Here is a 13115-nt window from a genome sequence, read left to right as displayed (position 1 = left end):
AACTGAAATGCAAATATAAAGAGTCTCTTTTATCTTAATGGAAGAATATAACACTCAGTAATCAAAAGGAGAACAACTGATACTTTAGAGTGTATACATCTGAAATTGTTGGTGTGTTTTTAAAGTCAGTTTTGTGTTCAAATCTCATGTTTTGTATTTGTAAGAAACAGACCACCTATTGACAAATATGCTGACACTTCCATAATTTTACATATTTTTATACCTGATGTAGTTGATTACCTAAAAATTATGACCAAGGAACAATTGTGACACAATGTCATAAAAAGAACTGGAAATAGTGACTTGTAGATGCTACCATATCCTCCTGAAGGGTTGTTAGTTGTGGAAAGCTTTTACTGTTGTCAGTTCCCATAATTAGACTCTAAGACTTTATACATTTCAAGGCGTTGCAGTGGTAAACAGTCTAGGCAAACCAACTTTAAATCAATACAAAACAGTATTCCTAATTTTGCAGTTCATTATACTTTCCATGAATTATGAGTTAATCTTGTTTCATTTTGTTTTCTGTCTTTTTCTTATTGGAAATGATGGAACAGATAGGGAAATGTAAAAAAAAAATGAAAAACAGGATTGTAACTTTTGACTCTGTCTAGAAGTGAATGAAAACATGATAGCTACATTTGTTCTGTTTTGTAGATATCATTTAAAAATTGTACTCTCTTTGGAGGTTGCTCTTTGGAGAAGTGATTTTGGAAGGAAAAAGATAATAGTATTGCAGGATTCACGGCAAAAGGCAGGAAGATTTTGAGATCAGTATACAAGAGGAGGAAAGAGTCAGTCAAGGATATTATAAGCAATCATTTTTATTGCTTTCACTATGAAATTCTTCATTATTTCAGTTAGATTCTAGGACGGAACATATTCACAAGTTCCTCTGCTTTCCACTCCTTGTTCTCTTTGGTCCACTGAATCCTTAACTCTTTGCTGAGGAGCAGACTTGCATCAATTGCAAGTCTTTCTTTATACCAATATAGGCTACAGAGTGGAAGTCACGACACCTACTGAAGAACTGGAAGTGAGAATTTTACTTCAATAGGCTAAGAGGGAAATCTTTATCAAAAGATTATACATGGTATAAAACATGGTATAAAAGATTATACATGGTAAAGTCTGTGATGGATGTGGGTTTTGGTTAAATACTTAGATTGAGAAGTCTCACTTCAGGGACTTTTTGTATTTTTGGAGAAAAATAAAATCAGTATTAAATTAAAAAAAACCCAGCAACATTACCTGAAGTGTGTGGAATCTTGGAGACTGATAGCATGGGATGGCATACAGGGACATGAAGACTGTGTAGTATAGATTCCTAGTTCTTCAAGACTGAAAAAAACCCCTCATAATGAGAAGCAAATTCAACCCACATTTGCTCTTTTGCACTTTGAAACAGTGTAAATAGAAGAGTGTTATATTTAGGTCTGGGCTAAATTTGGAATAATTTTACTTCCCGTTTTACCAAGGATGAACTAGGCCTAGACTGTTTGCCTAGCTGTGGAAAACCTGTGTTGTCAGAGCATGTTCAGGGTAAGGATTACCCTGTATTTACTCTGACAAGTCAGGTTTTCCACAAGCTAGGAGCTAGCCTAGTCTGTTGTCTGAGCTTCCAGGAGTCAGAGTTTTACTCAAACGCTGCATCTGCACCATTGTGTTTTGTTTAGATGTACAGGTGAACTTATTTTCCATTTCTTAATTTTTAAATCCATGTTTATTGTCAGCTTCCACATTTCCATTGTGGTGTTTGGTTTGGTTTTTACCTATTGATTAAATTGGTCCTTTTTCAAAATTTATGAGATGTCAAACATACTGTTAGAAAGTTATTGAGCAAAACCTTGAGGCTAACCTTCAGGAAGCAAAAAGTTGATGTTGGGAGACATTTGGCAGTAAAATAATTTGCAAGGAGATGCAATAGGTATCTGCAAGCTTTAGGCAGAAATCTAAAACTAGACTAAATACAACACCATGATGTGTTTTGAAAAGAGCAGTCCTCCAGAGGATTGATGGTTTTATACAAAAGCATTGGCAGTTAATAGAGGTACAGGGAAGCAGAATCACATTTGGGAGAAAGAAGAAAGAGTTGAGATAGTACTCTTCTTTGCTGATAGTAGGAACTGAGAGTTTGCAAACAGGTGCTTTGCTTCTGTGCAGGGTGGCAGCAGTTCAGCACACATTCACTAGCCCAAATAACTAATTGCTGTTATCTGATACCCCAAGTGCAGATAAAGGTTTATGTTTTTCCATATTTTGTACATCTGCAAAGTCTCATGCAACTCATGTACTGGATTGATTGTAAGTGACTTACAGCATGTCAGTGAGTTAATAGCACTGTTTGTAATGATACTGTACATGCTATTTCAGCACTGTTTGGATTAAAAACATCCCAGTATAGCAGTAGTCATTACAGGACTTAAAATTGTGTTTGCCTGCTGACATTAGAACTTGCAGCTTTGCTAACACTAATGGATTTTGATGGAACTTTAACAGAAATACTATCCTACAAGGATCTGGAACATTTAAGTGACAGATAAAATAATCTCTGTGTTTTCTCCATCAAGCTGATCAAGAGCCAGTACATTGAGAGTGACTCTCAATGTGCACTTTCAAAAAACAGTAAAAAGTAAACATTCATTGGAAACTTAACAGTGGGTGAAGCTTTCTGATGATGGGCCAATTGCCAGAAAGTTCTCAGGTTCATATTTTTGTAAGAAATGCTAATAGCAACTTTTACTTTCAAACTTGTGCTCTAGTGACTAAAATACTACTATCCTGGTTTTTGCCCAAGTTGTGATGTGGTTTTTTTTTTGTGGTGGTTTTTTTTTTTTTTTTTTTAAATTTTTATTCTCGATGGGGGGTTTGGGTATTTCATTAGTACATGCATTTGGTATAACTGCAGTGCTCAAGTATTGAAGACAATGAGTTCAAATCGTTCAAATCTAGATGATCCTGAAGACTGAACTGTAGCAAATACATTTTCAAACACATATTTTATCATCCCAGGAAGATCTTCCAAACATTTTCATCTAATGAAATATTGTTCTGTAATTTTGAAATAAGGCAAATATCTGGCATGTGTTCATTTCTTACACAATCTCTCCTTCAGATGGGTGCTGTCCCTAAAATATTAATGTCAAGCAAATAACAGTTTCTCAGAACCCAGCTTTGCACAATGATAGTGATTTCAAATGGGAACATTTACTCAGATTTATCTATCGAGATGAAATCCACAGAGATCACTGCGATTAAAAAAAAATCCTTTACTGATGAAACTGAAAAATACCAAGCAACAGAAACTTACATGTTTTCCAAATCAGTTGCTCCTGAATAAAGATGAGTGGAGTACACTTTGGGACAGAAGGTGTCAGGTGGGGTAGAGATGAGTGGAATGGAAAACACACATGAAGGTGTAAGTCAAGTGCAGGATATGACTGTGGTTTCTTAAAAGTCTTGAAAGCAAGGAAGTTGTTAACAGTAAGCACCAAGAAGTGCCTGAGTTTTTGTCACCATAATCCCCTGAGAGAATTGGGTTGACAGCATTTCGGCCTTTAAGCAAATTTACTGTGCCTAAATTCTAGTAACAAATTTAATTTCTGCCCTGGTATACACTGGGCAGAGAGACTGTTTGATCCTGTCTAATTTGAAACTTCAGAACATATGAACATGGAAATGTAGTTTTCATAACTGTGATTCAATTATGATTTGTTTTTTAAATGTAAAAAATGTTGTTCAGTCTTAGATATAAAATAAGGAAGACAAGGTTCATACGGATTCAGACCATCTTGTGTAGACTTTACAGATTCCCAGGAAAAGAGGGCCAGAAGAAATCTCCTTTCAGGGAACCTAAGAAAACCCTGAAATAAGACAAGAACAAACAAAACTTTAACTATATTTAAGCATTCTTTTGTAAATCTGTGAATTAAAGCACTAGAATGCCACAGAGCTGGGATAATCCTCATGGATTTTAATTAAATTAAGGGAGTTTTAAAATTGTTGTTGCTTATCCAAAGACTGAATGCCTTTTGTAACTTATAAAGGCAAAGAAGGATGAGGACAAACTGCAAGTAATCCCAAGGAAGAGTTGTTCAAAATAAGTGTTTTGCTTATTGGTCTGCTGCCAATAGCAAGATGGATTTTTATTCATTTGTCTACTTTTGGTAATGTTTCCTGTAAGGGGGTGTCCAGGATTAGAATTAATGTGACAAAATAAATGAGAATTTCTTCTGATTAAAACATTACTAAGGACTTTGTTGCTGCCTGGCAATGTGTGAGGGAACTGTTTTTATTTATCTGTAGTTTTCTAAAAAGAAAAATTGTTATGAAAAATAATTTCTGACGATCGTGTTTTTTTCACTAAAACCAAACAGGTTAGTTTTAAAGTTATGGTTAAGAGGTAGATTATTTTCCTTTAAAAATGTTAGCACAGAAACAAATGCATTGTTTCACGTGGTTCAGCATTAACTCTTTTCTAGATTTAAAAATCAGTGAAAATTTAAAATGTTTGGTACTGAGTTCTGTTATATTTCAAGGTCCATAGCCACAGTATTCCATTTAATCTTTTGCTTTGCTAAAAGCTAACTTCATGGAAAGGACTCTATCTTAATACACTAATGACAGGCTCTTTCTATCAATATCATTCAGAATTAAATGATGAACTAAGCTAACATAAACCACAAAGTTACAATCTCATTCTATTTGTTCTTTTTGGCTGTGTTGGCTGCACCTGCTCAGCTCGTATTTCAGCAAGTTTAGTACAGAACTGCTTCTCCCTCAGAGGTCATTTACTTTACTTAAAGGGCTTTTTTTTGCACTGCCCCAACTTCTTTATTCCGTTAGCTGTCGGAAACTCCACAGCAATCCAAGCAAGATTTACTTAAGTTCTTTGAAAACAGGATCAATATCTTCAAAGAAAAATAAGTTTTAAAGAAACCATTGGTCTGTCCTCATGCTTGATTCACTTAAATATTTTTAGTACAATAATTTAAGCAGTTCATGCTGCCTGCTAATTATTTTGGAATTTCATAGATGGGGAATTTCGCCTTTAAACAGATAAATCATTGTATTGAAATATAACATGATTGGTAAAGGTTAGCATAAAATGAAGGAATTGTTTAATGGTCCAAATACACTCTTTTGAATCTTCATTTATTTTTGAAACATTTATGTGCAAAAATGATTTTGTCATGTTAGAAACTCAGTATTCATCCTGTTTTTCTCTTACCTACAGGGCAGCACAACTATTTATGTGCTGGAAGAAATGACTGCATAGTCGATAAAATCCGTAGGAAGAACTGCCCAGCATGTCGCTTGAGGAAGTGCTGTCAAGCTGGTATGGTCCTGGGAGGTGAGCTGTTTTTCAAGTGGATTCATAGGCAGTCAAGTACACTACCTTCAATTTGTCGAGGTTAAACAACATTTGGTCTGTAAAAGAAAAACCACATTCAAATGTTATTTTTGGAAGGATTACCTAATGTTTTATCATTTCTTAGAATTTTTCTTTAGTGAATCTGGAAACACTGACAAAACACCTTTCTGTAGGAGTCGCTGTGTACCCTTATATTAATTTTCCTGAAGGGAAGGAAATGATGCCTTTGGTGTGTATTTATTAATAATTTTGGATCAGGTAATTTGATTAGATAAAAAAATAAGCAGATTAAAATTGACACTGGAATCAGGAATCAGTACTGTCCTGTTCTATTTTCTGTTATACCTTTTATCATTGCTTTGAGTACATGTAAACAAAATTATATCCTTCTGTTCCACCAGAGAGGGCCAGGCAGGGTTGCACCAATACTGCAGGTTTGCATACTAGGTGCTGGGAATTGCAATCTTTGTATTATTTTTTTTCTGTAACAGATTTGGGGTTTTTTAATGGATCATTAGATGAAATTGAGCACTGTGCCTTTGAAGACCTACAGGGAGAAAATGGTGTATGATCAGGTAGTCACATGGCTAAGTTTTGCTGTGCTTACAGGCAGGAATGATGCCTATTTTTGCTGTGTTTTTTTTCATATTTTGGATCAGCACAAAGCTTGGAAATACATGGCTAAGATTATAAGAAAATGGCCATATAATAATGATAAAAAGAATATGTTCCTAAAGGGAGCTAAAAAAAAAAGGGGGAAAGACAAAAACCTGCCTTATTTCCAATTTAATCTATTGTAGTCCATCAAAGCCCTCTGTTTGTCTCTCTCCCCTGCTCAATGCTACATTCCCTCCCCCACATTTAAGTATTGTTTTTATCCCTGAAGGAAAAGCTGGCACTATATACTGTACATCCTTTCACTATCTTGCTGATCAGCATTCATTGATAATTTAAAACATGTATATAGTTTTCAGACTGATAGTTTGCACAGCTCAGTGTTTCCAGCTCCTGTAAGCTGATTGCAAGCTCCATTGAGCTGGAGTGTTCTGCACACATGGCCATTGTGTCATTCTTACATGGTCAGTCAGTGCCCCCTCTCAGTTAAAAAAAAAATGAAGCTGACAAGCACATTGATGCCACTGGGCTGAGGGGACAGGGACAAAAAGAGAACATGTGCTTTGGATCCTTCTCAGATTGAAGTGGTGTTTTAAAACTGGAGTAGCAGTGTTGTAGAGAAACAGTATTACTACAAAGGCAGAACCTAAAGCTTTGTTTGCCCAACTTTGGAAGTAGAGAAAGCCAAGGAGGCAGAGGTCCTGAGTAGGCTGTGGAAAATACAGAGTAAGAATGAAAACTCAGGAAGAGGAGTTAGCAGATGTAGTGCCTGCCTTTTAATATTTGGGAGAATATGCAAGGTTTGATCAATTTGACCACTAAAATATATACCTGCCTAAGGCTTAGGCTAGATGATCTTTAGATCCCTTCCAATCCAAACCATTCTGTGATTCTAATGGGTGTAAATTAATACAGATAATTCATTCCTGAAAGTGAATTTTGCACAGCTTAGAGTTTGACAATGATATAACCTGAATTTTCATTTATGATACCCTGGGTAACACCAATAACTGTGATGTTTCAACATCACAGGCAGTGGTTTCAACAAGCAGAAGGGTGTGAGATGACTCACTATCATTGTCTTGTCCTTTTGCTTCAGCATTGTTCTGCATAGTAATGCTACGTAGGAGAAGTTGCCAGCAGGCTTGACTTAATTCTACACTTTGTGTGCATTTATGGATGCTAGTTTTCCTAGTGTTTTTTAATATATACATTTTGCTCTGGGTGTAGGTACTGGACACAGAACAATTTGGACACTTTTGCCAGCAATATTGATCAGATGGTATGTCCTCATTAGTGTATCCTCATAGCAGGATGTTATGTCCTCCTACAAAACCTGAGGATTAAGGTGGTCTGGCTTTTATTTTATTACTGTCAGGTATAAAGACAGTAAAGTCTTCATCTTTCTGGTCACCTTTTTGGATCACCTTTTATTCTCAGCTATTACAAAGCAAGCGTAAATATTTTCTTGTATTTAATGCTAGATTGTTTATCTAGCCAGTTTGTTATGTTGCTTAGTCTTCTCCTAAGTATACCTAATCAAAGCTGCCTCTCATTTTTTGAGACTGTGCAGTCAAGTTCTTAGAGGAACGTGGTATTTCATCAGATCTGTGCCCTGATATCCCCACCCACACCAGCAAATAAAAAGCAGAAGAGAACAGCTGGGCAATGGAATAAAGGAAATACTGAGTGGAGCTGTGACTGTGACACCTGGCTTTTTTTGGGGTTTTTTTGTCGTCTGCCTGAGGTTAAGTGCAGTATTTCAGACGTTCTTAGTGATGTCAAGAGTTTGGGGGGATTACGAAGCTAATTGTTTTAGGCAGGCTAAAATAGAGTGCTTAGCACTGAAAGAAGTAAAAAAGACAGATGTAGACCAAAAATGAGGAAAACTGGAGTAAGACTATTTGTAAATGAGGATTTAAAATTCAAACTGAAAACAAAATCTCAAGATAGGCTCTTAACCATAATATTCTTTCTAGGTTATTGTTATCCTTCCTCTTTTTGTTTATCTGCTATTTCTTATGTCTGCTTTCTTATATTTCTTATATCTGCTTTCTTCTTCTTCTTACAACAACTTCTTTGTTGTATCACATGAGCAATATTTCCTTCCCGTGACTTGATGTGCTGATCAACACACCATGATTCATATACGGGGTGTTACAGGGCTTAGGCAATTTTCCTGAAGACACCAGTGATCAAAGGGCTGGGAAGCCTGCCATGTGAGGAGAGGCTAAACATGAGCCAGCAGTGTGCCCAGGGGGCCAAGAAGGTCGATGGCATCCTGGCCTGGCTCAGCCATGGTGTGGGCAGCAGGAGCAGGGCAGTGACTGTCCCCCTGTGCTGGGCACTGCTGAGGCCACTCCTCCAATGCTGTGCTCAGTTCTGGCCCTCACTGCAAGAAAGACCTTGAGGGGCTGGAGCGTGTCCAGAGAAGGGCAGCGGAGCTGGGGAAGGGTCTGGAACAGCAATTCTGTAAGGAGCAGCTGAGGGAGCTGGGGTTGTTCTGCCTGGAGAGAGATTCAGGAGGGACCTTCCTACCCTCCACAACTCCTGGAAAGGAGATTGTAGCAAGATGGGTGTTGGCATCTTCTCCTAGGGAACCTGTGACAAGATAAGAGGACATAGTCTCAAGGTGTGCCAAGGGAATTTCAGCTTGGACATCAGGAGGAATTTCTTCACAGATGGGATTTTTAAACTTCGGAATGCCCAGAGAGGTGGTGGAGTCACCATCCCTGGAGGTGTTTAAAGAAAGGCTGGATGTGGCACTTGGTGCTCTAGTTGCCAAGACTGTGATGCATCAAAGTTTGGACTTGATCGTCTTGGAGGTCTTTTCCAACATAATGATTCTGTGATTCTCTGATTCTATGAACTGGATTTGTTCAGCCTTGAGAAAAGAAGGCCTAGAGGACACCTCATCATTGTGTTCCACTGTTTAAAAGATGGGAACTCCCTTTTCACAAGCAGTCACATGGAAAAGACAAGGAATAATGAGTACGAGTTACTCCTGGGAGATTCTGATTAAACACTAGAGGAAAATATTTCACAATGAGAAAAATCACCCATTGTCATTTTCCCCCAAGAGAAGTGGTGGACTCTCCCCTTTTGAACACTTTTAAGCTTCATGTGGACAAGGTGCTGGGTCATCTTGTCTAGACTGTGATTTTTCCAAGGAGGCTTGGACTGGACAGTCCTTGAGGTCTTTCCCATCCTGGAATTCTGTGATTCTGTGATAAGTGTCTTACGCAACTTTCCCATTCTTGGAAAAAATTACATACTTAGAGACGTTCTTGACTATTTTAAATGAATGAGAATAGGCAATACTTAAAATCTTTTCTTGTGTTTATGGCCTGGATGTGCCAATTTTTTTTGGTGCATTTTCTGATTTCTGCTGTTTAGAATGTACATAGATATATTTTTGTTCTTTTACCCCTGACACTTAGTTTCTTGATGCTGGCCTTGATTTAAATGAAGACCTGCTATTTTGCTTAATTAACATGAGAAACACTAATTTTTTACAGGATATTAATGATAAGATTCGAAAAAATTACTGCATTATGAAATTACACTTACTTCTTAGAGAAGTACACCTATCTTCCATTGAATGCCACTGAGTGACAACCATATAGATAATAGTGTAATATTTTATTACATGGACAACGGTTCCATTTTTCAACCCTAAATTCAAAGCAATTTCAAACCCCTGAATTGTTCTAAAAGAAATTGTAGGTCATTTGTAACTAAATTATAGAATAGCAACAAATAGCTTCAGTAATTTATTTCCCTATATGGACTGTTTCTTCTTTCTTAATTTATAGAAGGAAAGTATCAATAAAAACACGCATTTCATGATACCATATTTGTCATTCCCTGTGAAAGTGTTAATTTCCTTTGGGTTTTATTACCTCAAAACTTGAGACATAGATCTATCCCCTTTCTAATCTTAAACATTGTAGGATAGCAGGTAGCTAGATCAGGTCCTGGAATAAACAAGTACTCAACTCTTTTTTTATTATGAGTGAATCTGTAATTTTCCCAGGCTGATTATCACAGATTCCTTGTTCAGCTGTATTGCTAAATTACTGTGTTCTTCATTATTCAGTCAGCTTTTGGTCTGCAGTGCAGTGATTACATGCAGAAAAAGGTGAATTAATTTTCCAGGTAATATTTTCTGAACTAGGATCAAAGGGTTTATTAAAACCCTTTTGCTGCTTTCTCTGTATTGTATACACCCCCCTGAGGTGTACATGGCTTGTTTTTCTACACAAAATGCAAGAGCAGAGTGACCTTAAAGAGGGCCATAGTGTTCTGTCAAGAATAATACATCATTGATGCTTTTCACCTCGTTACAGGGTAAGGAGAAGGGTAGTGACATGTTAGACTTCTACTAGAAACTCAGCCCTTTTAATATAAACTGTCTACCATCAGTAATGTCTGATTGTCTGTATGATTCTGTACACCTAGTAAAAAATATTAAAGTACAGTATTAGGTATTTAGGAGAAAATCATAATATATTTGATAGTGAGAATAAATAGATTTTATATTTTTTATGTTTTCTAGGTACATGTAGAACATAAACAGTATAAACATGCTATTCGTAGTAATCAAGGGTAGGGGAACAGTGAGTATGAAGAAACTGCTTGAGTGGTTAGCTATCTTAAAATGAAATCATGAAAATGTTACCAAAAAAGTGTGTGCTGTCTAAATATGCACAGACTGGTTATAATATTAAGAAAAGTAGTTGTCAGAGTGGATTGGTATTATTTACTCTTTATGGGACTAAATGGAGACATTTATTTATTTTACAGCACAAACTTACCTGTGTATTTTGTAAACAGCAAATGAAAAACTAAGCTATTGTCAAATCTCTCTTGTTTTCCTAATGTCCTTATGAGTTTTTATTAATTTGATGTGGTCTCCTTGTTGTAGATGGGAAAGTTTGCTGTGAGTTATTAGTACTCACTTCTCCAGTAGATAGGTAACAAGTGGAGTTGTTTTACTGGTGGCTGTTAAGCAACATAATTAGCAATAAACACATAAGCAGTTCTGCAAACCAGTGTGACATTAATTCTGATACATTTAGTCACTTGGAAACATGGGTACTTATTAACTACTAACATTTCCATGTGATAAGCATTCTGTTTGGTTTCTTTCTTTACTTGTTCTCTGAACTGTAAAAGTATCTGAAGCCATTATTTCTGAAAATACCTGAAATCATTATTTATGAACTATCAAATGCATTGTTCCTGCTGTTTTTCTTCATGCCTACACAATACTTAGTGGGAAATTCCCAGCATGTCTATGACTATAGGTTTGTTATGATAAAAATTGGCTCAAGGTCTTTTGGCATAGTAAATTGTCTATTCTTTTGTGGTTTTTTTTTTTTCTTGGTTCAGTTGTAACACAAGATGTAACTTTGTGTTTGGTTCTTTACTAAGAAATCTCTAATCAGAAATATTTTTATTCTTACTACAAGTGATAAAATGAGCATATCATTGTTGGGGCACTGGATACTAAACTAATTAAAGCCTGCAGTTAAGTCAGTGGAAATATGACTCCTGAATGTCATTGCATGATGAGTGTTACTGTTCTTACCATCGCCCTGTCTTGTAAATCAGGCCCTAAGTATCAGTATCTTTATTGCATTTTTTGACTCTTTTTTTCCCTAAAACAAACTTGTTTGGCAGAACTAAAGATCTAGTGGGGTTTTCATCACCTTTGAGGATCTATTTAAAGCAGATGTGTTCCATGTAGTCACCTTTGCATGGATTTGCTTTTTTATTCAAACTGGTAAGCAGTCATTGAGAGTTATTGTCTTTGAATCTCTGGAGGCTTGATTTTCTGTGTCTGTAGGGTGCACTGCCAGACTGTTTCCATGAAAGAAATTTGAAGAATTGCTACCTAAACCTGTATATTTCCATAGCCATATCACATGTATCTGTGCTTATTTTGGCAAGGCAATTCACCTATTAATTTGTTTTAGTTAGTGTTCATACCACTGCAGTATGGAAATAACAGAAAGATTGAGAAAGGGCAATTATGGTTTAGGAAGTAAAATATTTTCTGAGTGTTGACATGTGGTTTTACAGTATTTGTTGGTCTTTCACTCATCCCCTGGGCATCAAAATAGGATTCAGCCATGAGACTGAAGTGCTCTTAGGGAACTGGAGGAAAGGAGTTTCTGTGTGTAGTGATTAATTACTGACATTTTTGGTTTTGAGTATTAGAGAGTAAAAGAAGCAGTATCTTTAATTGACATTAAATAGAAACTGAATTTTAGAGCCAGCTGGCTCAGCTGTTGGCATATGAAAGAAGAGTGGGAATTGAACCAGAAAACACTTTATGAGGTTACTGTAACCTAGAATTCATGGCAATAATTTTAATGGGTGGGTGCTCTTCATCCCTTTGAGAAGGGAGTAGGATACAGAGGGAGTAGCTCTTAAGAATTTTCCATTATCATTTTTCAATTACATAAATAGTCAAAAAATAGAAGACTTGTTCTGAAGACAGTTCTGGTTTCCTTGTATAGATTAAAAGTTTAATCCAGCACTAGTGGAAAATACTAATGTTACTGGTTACCTCTTTTTAACAGATCGTCAATTTTCTTTTTCAGGTCGCAAATTGAAAAAGTTTAACAAAATTAAGGTTGTGAGAACGTTAGATGTTGCACTCCAGCAGCCAGCAGCCCTTCAGGATGAAAGCCAGTCTCTAACCCAAAGGCTGTCCTTTTCTCCAAATCAAGAAATACAGTTTGTTCCCCCAATGATAAGTGTTTTACGAGGCATTGAGCCAGAAGTTGTCTATGCTGGTTATGACAATACAAAACCTGAAACACCAAGTTCCTTGCTGACCAGTCTGAATCATCTTTGTGAGAGGCAACTTCTTTGTGTTGTCAAGTGGTCCAAGTTACTACCAGGTAATACCATTTCTTATATGTAGTGAATTGGAGTTAAGCAAATATTTCATGGTAGGAGCAAGCTAAAGAGAATTTTATTGACTTTATATTATTATTAAATTCCACAATTATTAAGCTTTCACTTATCAGATGATGTAACTAATCAAATATATTTTAACAGGGAAGCACATTTGAAGGAATCCATCTAAATATTTAGATTCACCCCAAGAAAG

General features: G+C 36.4%; 1 protein-coding gene across 2 annotated transcripts in view; it reads left to right on the top strand.

Annotated features, from left to right (window-relative positions):
- The window catches only part of PGR (progesterone receptor), a 33267-nt gene that overhangs the window by 8929 nt on the left and 11223 nt on the right, over nucleotides 1–13115 (top strand). For both annotated transcript variants that reach the window (XM_063394534.1, XM_063394535.1), the window contains exons 3-4: nucleotides 5237–5353; nucleotides 12601–12903. In XM_063394534.1, the coding sequence (XP_063250604.1) occupies nucleotides 5237–5353; nucleotides 12601–12903 (420 nt within the window). The remainder of the gene's footprint in view (nucleotides 1–5236; nucleotides 5354–12600; nucleotides 12904–13115) is intronic.

Source organism: Prinia subflava, chromosome 3 (genome assembly GCF_021018805.1).
Source record: "Prinia subflava isolate CZ2003 ecotype Zambia chromosome 3, Cam_Psub_1.2, whole genome shotgun sequence".
NCBI lineage: Eukaryota > Metazoa > Chordata > Aves > Passeriformes > Cisticolidae > Prinia > Prinia subflava.
This window is presented reverse-complemented; position numbering and strand designations above follow the sequence as displayed.